We start from the raw sequence: 14,604 nt of genomic DNA, 5'->3' as shown, positions 1-14,604 counted from the left end.
TACTGCTATTTGCAAGGTTTGTGACTAGAAGTTTTTCTACTACATACTATCTTGACATTCAGACTATATTGAAAGTAATTGTTTAGAGGAATGGGGAATTCAATAAAGAGCAGCAAACACATTTACAGATCCAAGTATCCTAATAGTAATTGCATTATCCTGTCCACCTTCAGAAATGGTTTTCATTCAGAAGGTTTTCATTCAGAAGAATGAAAATCCCTAACATTTTTTGTAATCAAAGCTTAGAAAAATTGGTATAAAATACAACTCCTCTAGGGATTGTTTTTATTTTTGGCTTGCACTTTGTAGCACTTGGAAGACATTGAAACAGAAATGGGAATCCCATTGTTCATTGATTTCATTATACAACCTTATTTGTTCCCACGTTGTATCGGTTTTCACACAAAAATATTTGTTTTTGTTTACTTTAGTTTTATTTAGCCTTTCTCTTAATATAGGGACTCAAGGTGGCTAAAAATTAAAAAACAACAACTGTGATTAAAAACAATGAGAGTACATTAAACTATAATAAATATAAACATTAAAAACAATTAAATAATTTGTTACTGAAAGCACTGAATGTTAAAAAGCTTTACAATGTTATACACATCTTAATATCCCAATCACACTGTCTTAAAGCCCAATAGTCTTCATTTTATAATGAGAGGAATGTTTCTACCTGCCTACAAAACGGAAATGTAGGGACAGAACCATCCTGGCCTCTCCAGAGAGGGAGCATTCACTGAGTCCCCTTCTACACTGACATATAATCCAGATTATCAAAGCAGATAATCCACATTATCATCTTTGAACTGAATTATATGAGTCTACATGACCACATAATCCAGTTCAAAGAAGATAATCTGGATTTTATATGGCAATGTAGAAGGGGTCTGAGATGGGTTTCTCTCTTGTTCCTGAAGTATTACTTAAAAATACTTTGATGCACACTACTTACACTAGTGTGGGCAATAATAAAAGAAAGAAGACATTAAAGGTATATAGACAAAGTCTGTGGACCCAAAACAGCCTATCATTAGGTCTGGAAAAAGCAGACACATTAATGTAATATTCCAATAAGACTCCAACCAATGATCTATAAAGCGAAATTTTCAATCAATTTTTATAATTCATTTATTTCAGGAAGTAATGTATAGAATCACTTGTGCTTATTTCAAAGTAAACATGTTAATCACTCCGCTCATGACCCATTTCACTGTAGTGGGAATCGTACAGATATTATGAAACACAATAGACATATCTGACTTGCTAAATCAGCATTTTGGTGGAAATATCAAATGCAGAAGTGAGGTTTCAAACACAGTCTGCAGAATATAGGAGCTAATTCTATGCAAAATTCAAATAGTAGACCAATGCTAAGCCATATACTTACTTTTCTGTAACTGATCCCTCTTTGTTGGATTTGGGGCTATCATAACATATGCATCTGAACTATAGAGAGAAAAAAGGGGGAGATGAATTAATTGCTTGTATGGTTTAAAATAGTATGCCATTTAAAAGATATAGGACTTTACAAATATAGAGGTTTAGGTAGCACCTCCAAAAAATGTGTTCATCAAGATTTTAGAGCAGTGCGGTGCTCTAAATATTGTCAGAGTGCAACTCGCATCATTCCTAGCCAATGTAGCCAATGGTGAGCAATACTGAAGGGCTGCATGATTCCCATTTCTGCTTTAGGCGCTAATTTAACTTTTCTGAATGTGTTTTTTTAAAGCATCTAGTATGATATTTCCAGTAGCTGCATGGAATACATCAAGAATAACTGATGTAGTTGTAAAGACAACTCTTCATCAAGAAATGAAAAGATACTGATATGATGGACAGCCAGTCTAAGGAGGTCATCCAATTGAAACTGAGGGAGAAAATAGGGTACTGGCTATCCTAGACAGGGCCCTTCCACACAGACATGTAACCCAGAATATCAAGGCAGATAATCCACAATATCTGCTTTGAACTGGAATATCTGAGTCCACACTGCCCAATAAATTAGTTCAATCTGTTTATAGTTGCATGGAAGGGCCCTCAGCTTCAGGCAAGTGACCAGAAAATGTGTTGCTGTGAGTTCAAAATTAAACAGGGCTGGGTTGTTGTAGGTTTTTCAGGCTATATGGCCATGTTCTAGAAGCATTCTCTCCTGACGTTTTGCCTGCATCTATGGCAACCATCCTCAGAGGTTGTGAGGTCTATTGTCGAAGGCTTTCATGGCTGGAATCACTAGGTTCTTGTGGGTTTTTTCGGGCTATAGAGCCATGTTCTAGAGGCATTTCTTCTGACGTATTAAAAAACTCTAAAATTATAACAGCTAAACAACAGAGAGGAAAAAACCAGGCACAGATTAACACCTCCCAGCAACAGATTTTCCCAGACTCAGGCAGGCCTTCAAATGCTAATGAAGGTGATCAGCTAAACATTCACACCTAACTGCAGCAGGGAAGAGCTCCTTGCCCCACCCCAGCCATTCCACAGATATATAAACCCATTTTTCCTACTTCCAACAGACCTTCTCAACCTCTGAGGATGCTTGCCATAGATGCAGGCGAAACATCAGGAGAAATGCCTCTAGAACATGGCTCTATAGCCCGAAAAAACCCACAAGAACCTAGTTGTGAGGTCTGTTGGAACTAGGAAAATTGGGTTTATATTGCGATATATATAAACCCAATTTTTCTAGGTCCAACAGACCTCACAACCTTCGAGGATGCTTGCCACAGATGCAGGCGAATGCTTCTAGAACATGGCCATATAGCCCGAAAAACCTACAACAACCCAGTGATTCTAGCCATGAAAGCCTTCGACAATACATTAAACAGGGCTGTTAACAACATGGTGCCTTGGAGAGCTGTCGCTCACAAGATCATAAAGTTGAAGCCGACTTGAAGGCTATAACCAAGAGCAACCAACACCTTTAGTACAAACACATCCCATCTTAGTTCAGGAGTTATTGTAAACAACTCTTATTATCATTGGCCACTGGCCATGCTGATTAGGATAGCCAGAAGGCGGGCTACACATTCTACTACCTCCCCGCATTTGCATTAGGATAGGCTTTGTATTGGGATGCAAGTGCCATCCTCTTATCAATCACACCCTGGGCTTTCTCCATGGCTTTATACTTAACTGCTTTATGCCACAAGTTGATCACTGTATATTGATACATAATTATGCCACACAGTTACAGTACTCAATATTAGGAGCCAAAGATATATGAAATGGTCCTTCTAGCTTATTCTTCCCTTTACTTAAACTTACACCTGGTACTTTAGATTAACAGGAACTGAGCATGGCTTTGCCATCTCCAGCAGCCTTAAATGGAGTTATATCTCCTGACAAAAGCCATATATGTTAAGGGGAGGGGAATAGAAGTGGTTAAAGTACCAGTGCAAATACTTCTGCAGCAGGAAATGATGTACTTTTATTTCCCAGAACAAAACTAAGATGATAATCATCTGTCTCCTGCTACCTGGACTTGGAGCTCTCTCTCTCGCAGAATGGGTAAATTCTCATTATATTTTCATGGCAGCCAAGTTAAAGATAAAGGCTCGTGTAGTTTTGGGTAATAGAAAAAGATAGGTTCTAGTTTTCTGAGATACTAGAAAGCTATGGAATTCACAAGAATTGTCAGCACATTGGGTAAAGGCCATAAATCTTATTTTATTATGCATACAGGGTATTCTAGACATAGACAGAACTCTATTTAACACAATAGCCTTTTTGCAAAATCTACCAAAACAAGGAGCAAACACATTTAACCCTTTGCAGAATCACAACAAGGCTATAACACTACCTTCTATGGTAAATATTGTTACACTTGTTTTCACTGTTAAAAGCACCACCAAAAAATAGAATTAACGAGAGTCAAGACTATATTTTGAGGCTACCACCCAAGCCGTAGGGACATTCTCCCTGTGACAGAGGAGAGCTGCTAAACACAAAAGGATGGTCCAGAGCAGTGCTTCTCAACCTGTGTTTTGGTCTACAACTCCCAGAATTCTTAGCCAATTTACCAGCTGTTAGTTGTTCTGTCTTCCAGGAGCATAGTTGCATGGGATAGTATTCCTTTGCATTTCCCCAGGGTTGCTACAGACCCAGCAGCACCTTGAAAGTTAAACAGTATCCGAGTCTGTAAAGCCAGACTGCAGGCCCTCTGCAGTTATTGGTTTAGAAAAGTATCTTTTTGGGTCTAGGGACCACCTTTTTTCTTGGGTTGAGATCTCCATTTTGGAATCTCCCCTGCCTTCTTCAGTAGAGAAAGAAAGCTTCAGATGTGCTGTTGGTCAGGCAGGTAGCTCTGAAAAAATCATTGTAAGTACGATTGAGTTATATAAAGAAGCTAATTGAGATAGATTGATAGATAGACTAGCAATTGAGTAATTGAGCAATTGAGTTATAGAAAAGTTATTGAATATTATTGAGCATTACTTCATCTCCAAAGATAACCTTGAGCTATAGATAGGGAAAAACCTGTTTTTTCTAACCATACCAGCTCAGGGTTAGGGTGAAAGGATCCCAGGATATTTTCTACCATTTGGGGAAGTTACCTCAGTAACTGAAGGAAAAAGAAAGAAAGATCATCTCTATGGTTTACCAAATTGACTATTTGTGTTGTAACTTCTTCAAGCTGTGCCAAGTCTGTCAAGGACTTTGAAAATAAATATTCTGTTTGATGTTCCAAACCTGAAGTGGCCTCAGTTGCTGAGAAATTTTGAGCTTCTAAAGAAAGACCCCCGCGGTCCACCCAGACAAAGAGAGAAGCACATCTTAGTTTTAATTTTATAGGGTCTGGGTGTGACGGCACATTAGGATTTCTGGCAGTTGAAGGCCAAAATATTTGGAGACCAACAGCTGGAGAACCACTGGTTCAGAGGATGTAGAAGAAGAAAAAGAGATGAAAGGGTACTTGGCAGGGGAAGAGGGGGCCCAAACAAGGGAAGGAGTCAGGGCCCACCCCTCAGAAGGAATCAGGAAGATATTGGAAGGAAAAACACACCCAGGAAAGGAAAAGACCAGGCTGAAAGAGGAAGTCTCAATCCACAGACAAATCCTTATGCACCACCATTATTATTATTATTAACTTTATTTATACCCCACAAAATCTCCCGAAGGACTCGATGCAGCTTACAAAGGCCAAGGCTGCCAACAAACAACAGTATACAAATACAACAATAAAACTCATAAGCAAATAATAAAACATCAAGCAAACAATGACACCATGACACATTTAAAACCTAAAGGCTGGGCCAAATGTAGTGGACAAATTAGAAAGTGCTGGTCTTGACAGGTTAACATGTAGAGGTTTTTGGAGGTAAGTGCAATGTGCAGACAATCCTGAATCTCTAACAAAGTGCATTTGGGACATAATGCCAGGGAGTTTCCTATTCTGGAAAGGCACACTGGAACAGCCAGGTCTTCAGGCTCTTCCTAAAGATTGTCAACGTTGGGGCTTGTCTGATGTCCTTGGGGAGATAGTTCCAGAGTCGGGGAGCCACCACAGAGAAGGCCCTGTCCCTCGTCCCCACCAAACGCGCTTGCGATGCAGGTGGGATCGTGAGCAGGGCCTCTCCAGATGATCAAAGGGAACGTGTGGGTTCATATAAGGAGATGCAGTCACGCAGGTAGGCGGGTCCCAAACCGTTTAGGGCTTTGTAGGTAAGCACCTGCACCTTGAATTGAGACCGGAAGATGAACACCATCAAATTACCGAGGGGACCAGGGTCACACAAACTTTCTCAGGCCATCACCACCCCCAGCTCCTTCAAGGTCAAGCCAGTCATTTCAAGGATATTGTCCATCCATCTTGCCCTTGGTCGGCCCCTCAACATAATGGTCTTCTCTATGCTTTCCTTTCTTCTCATGATGTGGCCAAAGTACTTCATTTTCCTGTCTTCTCATTATGTGGTCATAATATAGATTATCATATACACCGCCCAACTTTGGTGGGAAAACAAAAAGGGTTCTGCGTGGAAAGGTTTCAGCAGCACCTAGGCTTCATTGGCAGTCTCCCATCCATATAAGAACCAGGTAGCTTCAAAAACCAGACAGGCTGCCTTGAAAGGTAGGAGGCTTCCACTGCTAAACTGTGATCCTTTCTGATACTTTCCCACCTACTTGACAAAACTGAAACAGATTCCCAAGGCAATCCCCTTGTTGTCTTCCCCGCTTGGGAGACTGACTTACTGCTGCTCCGGGCGCTGTTGCTCCTGCTGCTGCCAGTCCTCTTGCCCTGCTGCTCCGGGATCCCTGGCGTCTAGACGCCCGCCCCGTGGCGAAAACGCATCGCAGGCTCCACAGCCTCGGGCTCCATTTCTTGGGCAACTCATCGCTCTCAGTCGCGGGGGAATGGCTCTGTCCGTCTTCACAAACGAAACGAAACCGAACCCTGGAGTTTCCCTTCTCTTGTGGGATGCTCCCTTTCCAAAGGGCCGGGTGTTGCAGAAAGCAAGCAAGCAACAACTTCCTTCTTTCCCTTTCCTCGTCCCTCTAGCCATGATCGCTCTCTGAACTTTCCCTCACCTTTATTCTCTTCACCTGCACCATTTCCACAGCTGGAGCCATGCAAGTGACTCTCAGAGAAGTTAGCTGTGGAAACTGCCATAAGAGGAGACCTAGCAGCCTTTTAAAGGCCCTGCCCGACAGTTGAGGGCATGGCTGCCCAGGCTGTTCTTCCTGAGGCCCCTTCTACACAGCCAAATCCAATCCAGATGCTCTGCTTTGAACTGGATTATATGGTAGTGTAGACTCAATCCAGTTCAAGGAAGATAATGTGGATTATCTGATTTGATAATCTAGATCAGGGGCCCTTACACTTTTCAAACAGAGGGCCAGGTCACAGCCCCTCAAACTGTTGGCGGGCCGGATTATAATTTGAAAAAAAAATGAATGAATTCCTATGAACACTGCACATATCTTACTTGTGCAAAAAAAAAAAAACCCACTTAAAACAATACAATAATTAAAATGAGGAACATTTTTAACAAATGGGAAGTGTGGGCCAGCTTTTGGCTGATGAGATAGGATTGTTGTTAGAATCCTAGAGTTGGAAGAGACCCCATGGGCCATCTAGTCCAACCCCCTGCCAAGAAGCAGGAAAATTGCATTCAAAGCACCCCTGACAGATGGCCATCCAGACTCTGTTTAAAAGCCTCCAAAGAAGGAGCCTCCACCACACTCCAAGGCAGAGAGTTCCACTGCTGAACAGCTCTCACAGTCAGGAAGTTTTTCCTAATGTTCAGATGGAATCCCCTTTGAAGCCATTATTCCGCATCCTAGTCTCCAAGGCAGCCAGAGGCAGCCCTAGGTAATTTTCAGTGGTAAGCAAACAGTATTTTGCCCTCCCCCCCCAACCAATCACTGATATATATTTTGTTTGTCGTGGGAGTTCTGTGTGCCATATTTGGTTCAATTCCGTCATTGGTGGAGTTCAGAATGCTCTTTGATTGTAGGTGAACTATACATCCCAGTAACTACAACTCGCATATGTCAAGGTCTATTTTCCCCCAAGAGCGCCTCAAGAACGCCCCTGGGCAAAATCAAGTATACTGCGAATGCTTATTTGCGTAATGGGTTCAGCCGCCCCTGAAGGCAGCAGAAAACTAGTTCACTCCCTCCTCCCTATGACTTTCTCTCACATATTTATACATGGCTATCATGTCTCCTCTCAGTCTTCTCTTCTTCAGGCTAAACATGTCCAGCTCTTTAAGCCACTCCTCATAGGGCTTGTTCTCCAGAACCTTAATCATTTTAGTTGTGTGTGTGTGTGTGGACGAGGCGGGGGGGGGGGGGGTTAATAATATAAATGCATCAGAAACAAACAGGTACCAGTAGCTTACGAAATGGGACAAGGAGCAAAACCAAGAGGAGACAAACGGTTTTAAATCACCCATTTTCCTGTGATTCAAGAACTTGCCTGACAGCATTGTCTCCACAGATACATTTCTGAATATGTAGGACAAAAGGTATGGGTTTGTTGATTTAATAATTTTTGCTTTTTTCCATGGTAATAACAAGCGTGCTGATTTCCCTGGTGTGGCAGTTGCTTATTTTTTTTCTTGATTGTCTACAGATGGCAGGCTCTAACTACCTTGTTTTCTAACTGAATAGTGATATGAACCCATAGAGAGAACGGGCTTCTTTTCCATCTAATTCTGATTGCATCGCCTCCAGGATTTACATTGCCACAGGCATGACCTGAAGAACCTCCAGAAACAATTTGCAAAACAAGTTTGAACTCAATTAACTAAGTAGGGGGCTGGCAGGTTACCCCACTCAATTGGTAAACTATCGGCCTGTTTCCAATCTTCCCTTTTTGGGCAAAGTCATGGAACGTGTGGTGGCCTCACAACTCCAGGCATTCTTGGTAGACACGGATTATCTAGATCCGGCACAGTCTGGCTTTAGGCCGGGACATGGTACCGAGACAGCCTTGGTCGCCTTAGTGGATGATCTCCGTCGGGAGCTCGACAGGGGGAGTGTGTCCCTGTTGGTGCTACTCGACCTCTCAGCGGCCTTCGATACCGTCGACCACGGTATCCTTCTGGGACGCCTCGCGGGAATGGGTCTCGGAGGTACTGTTTTGCAGTGGCTCCGGTCATTCCTCGAGGGTCGGTCTCAGAAGGTGTCACTGGGGGACTCCTGCTCTACCCCACAACCTTTGTCTTGTGGGGTTCCTCAGGGTTCAATACTGTCCCCCATGTTGTTTAACATCTACATGAAGCCGCTGGGTGAGATCATCCGGAGTTTCGGAGTGCGGTGTCATCTGTACGCAGATGATGTCCAACTCTGTCACTCCTTCCCACCTGCTACTAAGGAGGCTGTCGAAGTCCTGAACCGGTGCTTGGCCGCTGTGACGGTCTGGATGGGGGCGAACAAATTGAAATTGAATCCAGACAAGACAGAGGTGCTCCTGGTCAGTCGCAAGGCCAAACAGGGTATAGGGTTACAGCCTGTGTTAGACGGGGTCGCACTCCCCCTGAAGACACAGGTTCGCAGTTTGGGTGTGATCCTGGACTCATCGCTGAGCCTGGAGCCCCAGGTTTCGGCGGTGACCAGGGGAGCATTCGCACAGTTAAGACTCGTGCGCCAACTGCGACCGTACCTTGGGAAGTCTGACTTGGCCACGGTAGTCCACGCTCTGGTTACATCCCGTCTTGATTACTGCAACGCTCTCTACGTGGGGTTGCCTTTGAAGACGGCCCGGAAGCTCCAACTAGTCCAACGGGCGGCAGCCATGGTATTAACAGGGGCTGGACGCAGGGAGCACACAACTCCTCTGCTGTACCAGCTTCACTGGCTACCGATTAGCTACCGAGCCCAATTCAAAGTGCTGGTTTTGACCTTTAAAGCCCTAAACGGTTCTGGCCCTACATACCTATCCGAACGTATCTCGGCCTATCAGCCCACCAGGACCCTTAGATCTTCAGGAGAAGCCCTTCTCTCTATCCCACCTGCTTCACAGGTGCGGCTCGTGGGAACGAGAGATAGGGCCTTTTCTGTGGTGGCCCCCCGGCTTTGGAATGCCCTCCCTACTGAATTAAGATCAGCCACCTCGCTAATGGCATTTAGGAAAAAACTAAAAACCTGGATGTTTGAGCAAGTCTTCAATTGACCTTCGATGTGATGTTTTATCTGACCATGGATTAGCAATCAAGATAACGAATTGGATGATGATTTTAACTATGAGATGTCCCGATCTGTATTGGTGGCCCAATACTGTGTATGTTTTTTGTATGTATTTTTATTTTAATTTTATATGCTTAAATGAATTGTATATTTTAACATGTTGTAAACCGCAATGAGTCGCCGCACAGGCTGAGATATTAGCGGTATACAAGCATACCAAATAAAAATTTCCCTTCTAAATGGGCCCTGGAAAAAACCCACAATGGCTTATTTGGTATAGATTTTCCAAACCTTAAGGAATAAAAAGTAATTATTGTCAGAGGCTTTCATGGCCAGCCATGAAATCACTGGTGTGCTGTGAGTATTCCAGCCTGTTTGGCCATGTTCCAGAAGCATTCACTCCTGACGTTTCACCTACATCTATGGCAGGCATCCTCAGAGGTTGAGGGTTCTGTTGGAAACTAGGCAAGTGGGGTTTATATATCTGTGTAAGGTCCAGGGTGGGAGAAAGAACTCTGATCTGTTTGAATTAGGTGGCCAATTGCAACATTCACACTCCCCTCAAGCAGACAAGAGTTCTTTCTCCCACCCTGGACCTTCCACAAATATATAAAACCCACTTGCCTAGTTTCCAACAGACCTCACAACCTCTGAGGATGCCTGCCATAGATGTAGGCGAAACGTCAGAATAGAATGCTTCTGGAACATTGTCATACAGTCCAGAAAACTCACAGCAACCCACTAAAGAGTAATTGTTGAAAATATATTGCCAATAGACATAATTAAAGGGCTTAAAGGGAGGACTTAGGTTGTATTTAAAGAGATCACACTGGGGATACTTTGATTCATCTTGAAGAGACCACCAATTTGTATTCTAAGATAAAACATCTAATAGCAAGCACTAGAATACTGTATATTTTGGCAAGTGTTGTGATTTTGGGTGTGTGTGGTTTGTTTTTTGTTTTTTGTTTTAAAAATACTCATCTTGAAATCTGTGTCTTGTCTTAAAATCTGCTTGATTTTTCAATCTCATTGTCACTTACTGTCCTAACTGACATCCTGTTCAAATGTGTATGTTAAATAAACATACTTAACTAAATTGTACTGTATTTACTTGTGTCAACCAGTAAACTGACAGCTAGATTTATATATAAAATTGTGCATTTCAAAACAAGGATTGCATGCAGAACTGGAGTGTCATTGGAAGAATATCCAGACAAAAACAATTTTGAAGCAGGTAACAGGCTGTTAAGTTTGAACTTTCATTTTTTTCCCCCACTCCACGTGGTAAAAAAATGAAATTTTCATATTTTTTTTTATTCTTGTTGAGTTCCCAGCTGGCATTTAACTGTGTTATTATGCTTGGCTTTTGATTTTTTAAAATGGCTTTCATTATAGTTTTTGACTGGATTTGTTAAAATCCAATTCTTACAGGGACAGAAAGCGAGGTGCAATCTTCTGAACAGGGGCAGACAGCAAAACAAACATCTTGGGATGCATGCCCTTCCTAAATGTTACCCAAAGCTTCTGCTTCTATCTATCTATCTATCTATCTATCTATCTATCTATCTATCTATCTATCTATCCATCCATCCATCCATCCATCCATCCATCCATCCATCCACATAATAAAAGTGAAAATATGTATGTGTGTGCCTGGAGTGTCCACTTACACAGACAACCTCTTGCCTCCACAAACAGCTATAGCTCCCATTACTCAGGAGACACCAATGGCCCTCCCTCCAATGACATTTTAGTTTATAGAGAGCACAGTAACCATGCATAAGAGCCCTGCCAATGTCCTCCACAAACACCATACTGCTCACCACCGAAATGAATGCTTTCATATGGGGACAATTTCATCCTAGATTGTCTGTGTTTCCTTCATCACAGACATCCCAGTGTTTCTTACTCTCTCCACTGGTTTGACTTTTGCATGACCCTGCCAACTGCCTCTCCCTTAACCCTTTCCTATTCTTTTCTATGGCATGCAGCAAACTGAGGTTTGGGGAGAATTCACCATGATTTATAGGAGTTGTAGGTACTGAGATGTATAGTTTACCTGCAATCTAAGAGCACTCTAAACTCCACCAGTGATGGACCTGGAACTAACTTGGCACACAGAACTCCCATGACCAACAAAAAATACTGGAAGTCTTTGGAGGGATCTATAGGAGTTGTAGTTCACCTAAACGCGATTGGTGGAGACGAGAGACAGGGCCTTCTCAACAGTGGCTCCCTGTCTGTGGAATTCCCTCCCCAAAGACATCAGATTGGCCCTCTCCCTCCTGTCCTTTAGAAGGAAACTCATGACTTGGCTGTGGGACCTTGCATTTGACCATTGAATAGCAGCTTGTATAAAGAAGACAAGCAATTTCGAAGTGACAATGAATTGACCCTGACCTGGATTTTAATTGGCATGTTTTAACAACTGTTTATTTAATGTTTTGCTTTAATGAATTTGTTAATTGTTCTTATCATTATGATGGCACTGAATGGTGTTTGCTGTGAGGTTGCCCTGAATCCCCCCTTGGGGGTGAGAAGGATGGGGTACAAGTATATGAAATAAATAAATAAATAAATCCAGAGAGCATTGTGAACCCAAACCCTGATGGATCTGGCACACATACCTGATATGCTGAAATGTGATTACTGGAGGGGTTTGGGGGGAACTGATCTTCCGTTCTGGGAGTTGTAGTTCACCCACAACCAGGGAAACTGTGACTTTCACCAATGATGGTGTCAGCAGAGTTATAATATCAAATAAAAAATAACAATACTACAGCAGAAGCTTACTTTATTATAGCTTCATAGTGGAAACTCAGAAATCAGACATCAGACCCTAAACAAAAACCTCCAACCAAATCCAAGACCAATACCTAAAGACTGCAGGCAGATGCAAACCATTATAACAGCAGCAATGAGATCCACCTGCACCCAATTGACCAAACCCAAACCACAAGCATTTCAGCAATTAAAGGCACAAACTTACTTACACAAATATAACCAAATACATACAATGAACAATATAATTTTGCACATTTTACAATACTTCTAACACTCCTCCACAAAATTATATTAGTTCATATTTATACATTCATAAATTCAATTTTTCACAAAACTGGTTATGTTTTTCACAAGTAAGAGGTTTCGTCAAAATATCTGCAACATTTTCAACTGAAGGAACATAATTGAGAACAATTCTTTTGTCCTTAACAAATTGTTGCACATTTGAATATCTAACATTAATGTATCTAGACTTCGTATTCATATTTTGACTTTTACCCAAAGCGATGCAGGTTTGAGAATCAACATAAACTTGTATTGGCAATTCTAAATCAATGTTCAGACTTTTAATCAAAGATTCTAGCCATTCTGCTGATGTCAAAGCATCAGACAACGCTGAGAATTCAGCTTCTCCAGTACTTAATGCCACAATGTTCTGTTTTCTGCTCTTCCAGCACACTGGTGTATTTGCATATTTTATTACAAATCCAGTAACAGATTTATTTTCCTTTAGATTTGCGAAAGAACTATCGCAATGTATTTCTAAAGACTTTTTGTCATCTGGACAAATTCTGAAAACTTTTTCAGCAGTTTGTTTTAAATATCTCAGAACTCTTTTTACTCCAGCCCAGTCTGTATGTGAGGGATTTTGAATCCTTTGACTTAGGATACCAACAGAAAAAGAAATGTCAGGCCTTGTGTTGTTTGCAATGTACAATAAAGAGCCAATAACTGAACGATAAATGAAATTGTTATCAAACACTTCTCCATCTACATGTTGTAAAAACTGAAGAGCCATGGGTGTATTAACAGTGTTTGCATTTTCCATTCTGGTTCTTCTCAAAAGATCATAAATCTTGTCAGTTTAGTTTAATTCAAAACCACTTTCATTTCTGGCAATATTTATGCCAAGATATCTATTAACATCTCCAAGATTTTTGATTTTCAATACTTTGCTCAAATTCTGAAATACTTCCTGAATGTTTTCCTCAGATCCAATACATAACACATCATCCACATAAATTACAATAAACATTTGTGTGTCTCCACTTCCTTTTGAGTACAAACAAGGATCAAAACTATTGGCAACAAAATTCAACTTTGTCAACACTTTGTCTAAATGTAGGTTCCAATTACGTGCACTTTGTTTAAGACCATAAAGACTTTTCTTAAGAAGATAAGTCCCTTCAGGAAGGTCAGATTCAAAACCTGGGATAGCAGATATATAAACTTTCTCCTCCAAGTCTGCATGAAGATACGCAGTATTCACATCAAAATGTTTGACTTTTAAATTCCTATTACTGGCAATTGCAAGGGTTATTTTTAGTGCTTCCCCAGACACTGTGGGGCTAAATATCTCATTAAAATTTTCTCCATATATCTGTTCAAAACCTCTAGCAACTAACCTGGCTTTGTACAAAAAACCACCATCCTTTGTTTGTTTACGTCTATAAACCCAACGACAACTTAGAACCTTTACATTGTCAACTGTTTTAGACTTCTCCATGACTTGCAAATCTTTCAAAGCATCAAATTCACTTTGCATTGCTTTTCAACATCTCTTTATAACTTTGAGGTTCAGACCAGTCATGTTCTTGTATTTTCACAACTTCACAATGGTATCTCTTTGGAGGAATACCCTTAGTTGTCCTAGAACTGCGCCTAGGAATGGTCCTAGTACTATCTCCTCCATCAGTCTCATCAGTTTCTGAATTACTAGAGCTAGTACTTTCTGAACTAGAAGATTCAGCTTCAGCTTTTCTCTTCTGAGGTTCTGTCCTTTTAATTACAGGACTACTGCCTTGTAACTGACTAGAAACAGATTCTTGCTTCACTTGCACTTGTGTTCCAAACTGTGTATCTTGAGATGTGCTTGGTTGTATATTTTGCTGTGCAGTCTGTTGTGAAACTGATTGCACTTGTGTAGCAGGCCGCTGTGAAACTTGCTGTGTAGTTGGCTGT

At 41.5% G+C, this 14,604-nt stretch overlaps 1 protein-coding gene across 1 annotated transcript in view; it reads right to left on the bottom strand.

The window, feature by feature from the left end:
- EPSTI1 (epithelial stromal interaction 1) overlaps positions 1-6,380 on the bottom strand; it is a 39,773-nt gene extending 33,393 nt beyond the window's left edge. Inside the window, exons 1-2 of the mRNA XM_060769247.2 lie at positions 6,196-6,380; positions 1,394-1,452 (exon numbers count right to left, since the gene is read on the bottom strand). Coding sequence (XP_060625230.2) covers positions 1,394-1,452; positions 6,196-6,338 — 202 coding nt within the window. The 5' untranslated portion in view covers positions 6,339-6,380. The remainder of the gene's footprint in view (positions 1-1,393; positions 1,453-6,195) is intronic.
- Between the last annotated feature and the right edge of the window lie 8,224 nt (positions 6,381-14,604).

The sequence above is a fragment of the Anolis sagrei genome, chromosome 3 (genome assembly GCF_037176765.1).
Source record: "Anolis sagrei isolate rAnoSag1 chromosome 3, rAnoSag1.mat, whole genome shotgun sequence".
NCBI classification, from domain to species: Eukaryota; Metazoa; Chordata; class Lepidosauria; order Squamata; family Dactyloidae; genus Anolis; species Anolis sagrei.
The sequence above is the reverse complement of the archived record's forward strand: the minus strand, read 5'-3'. Positions and strand labels throughout refer to the sequence as shown.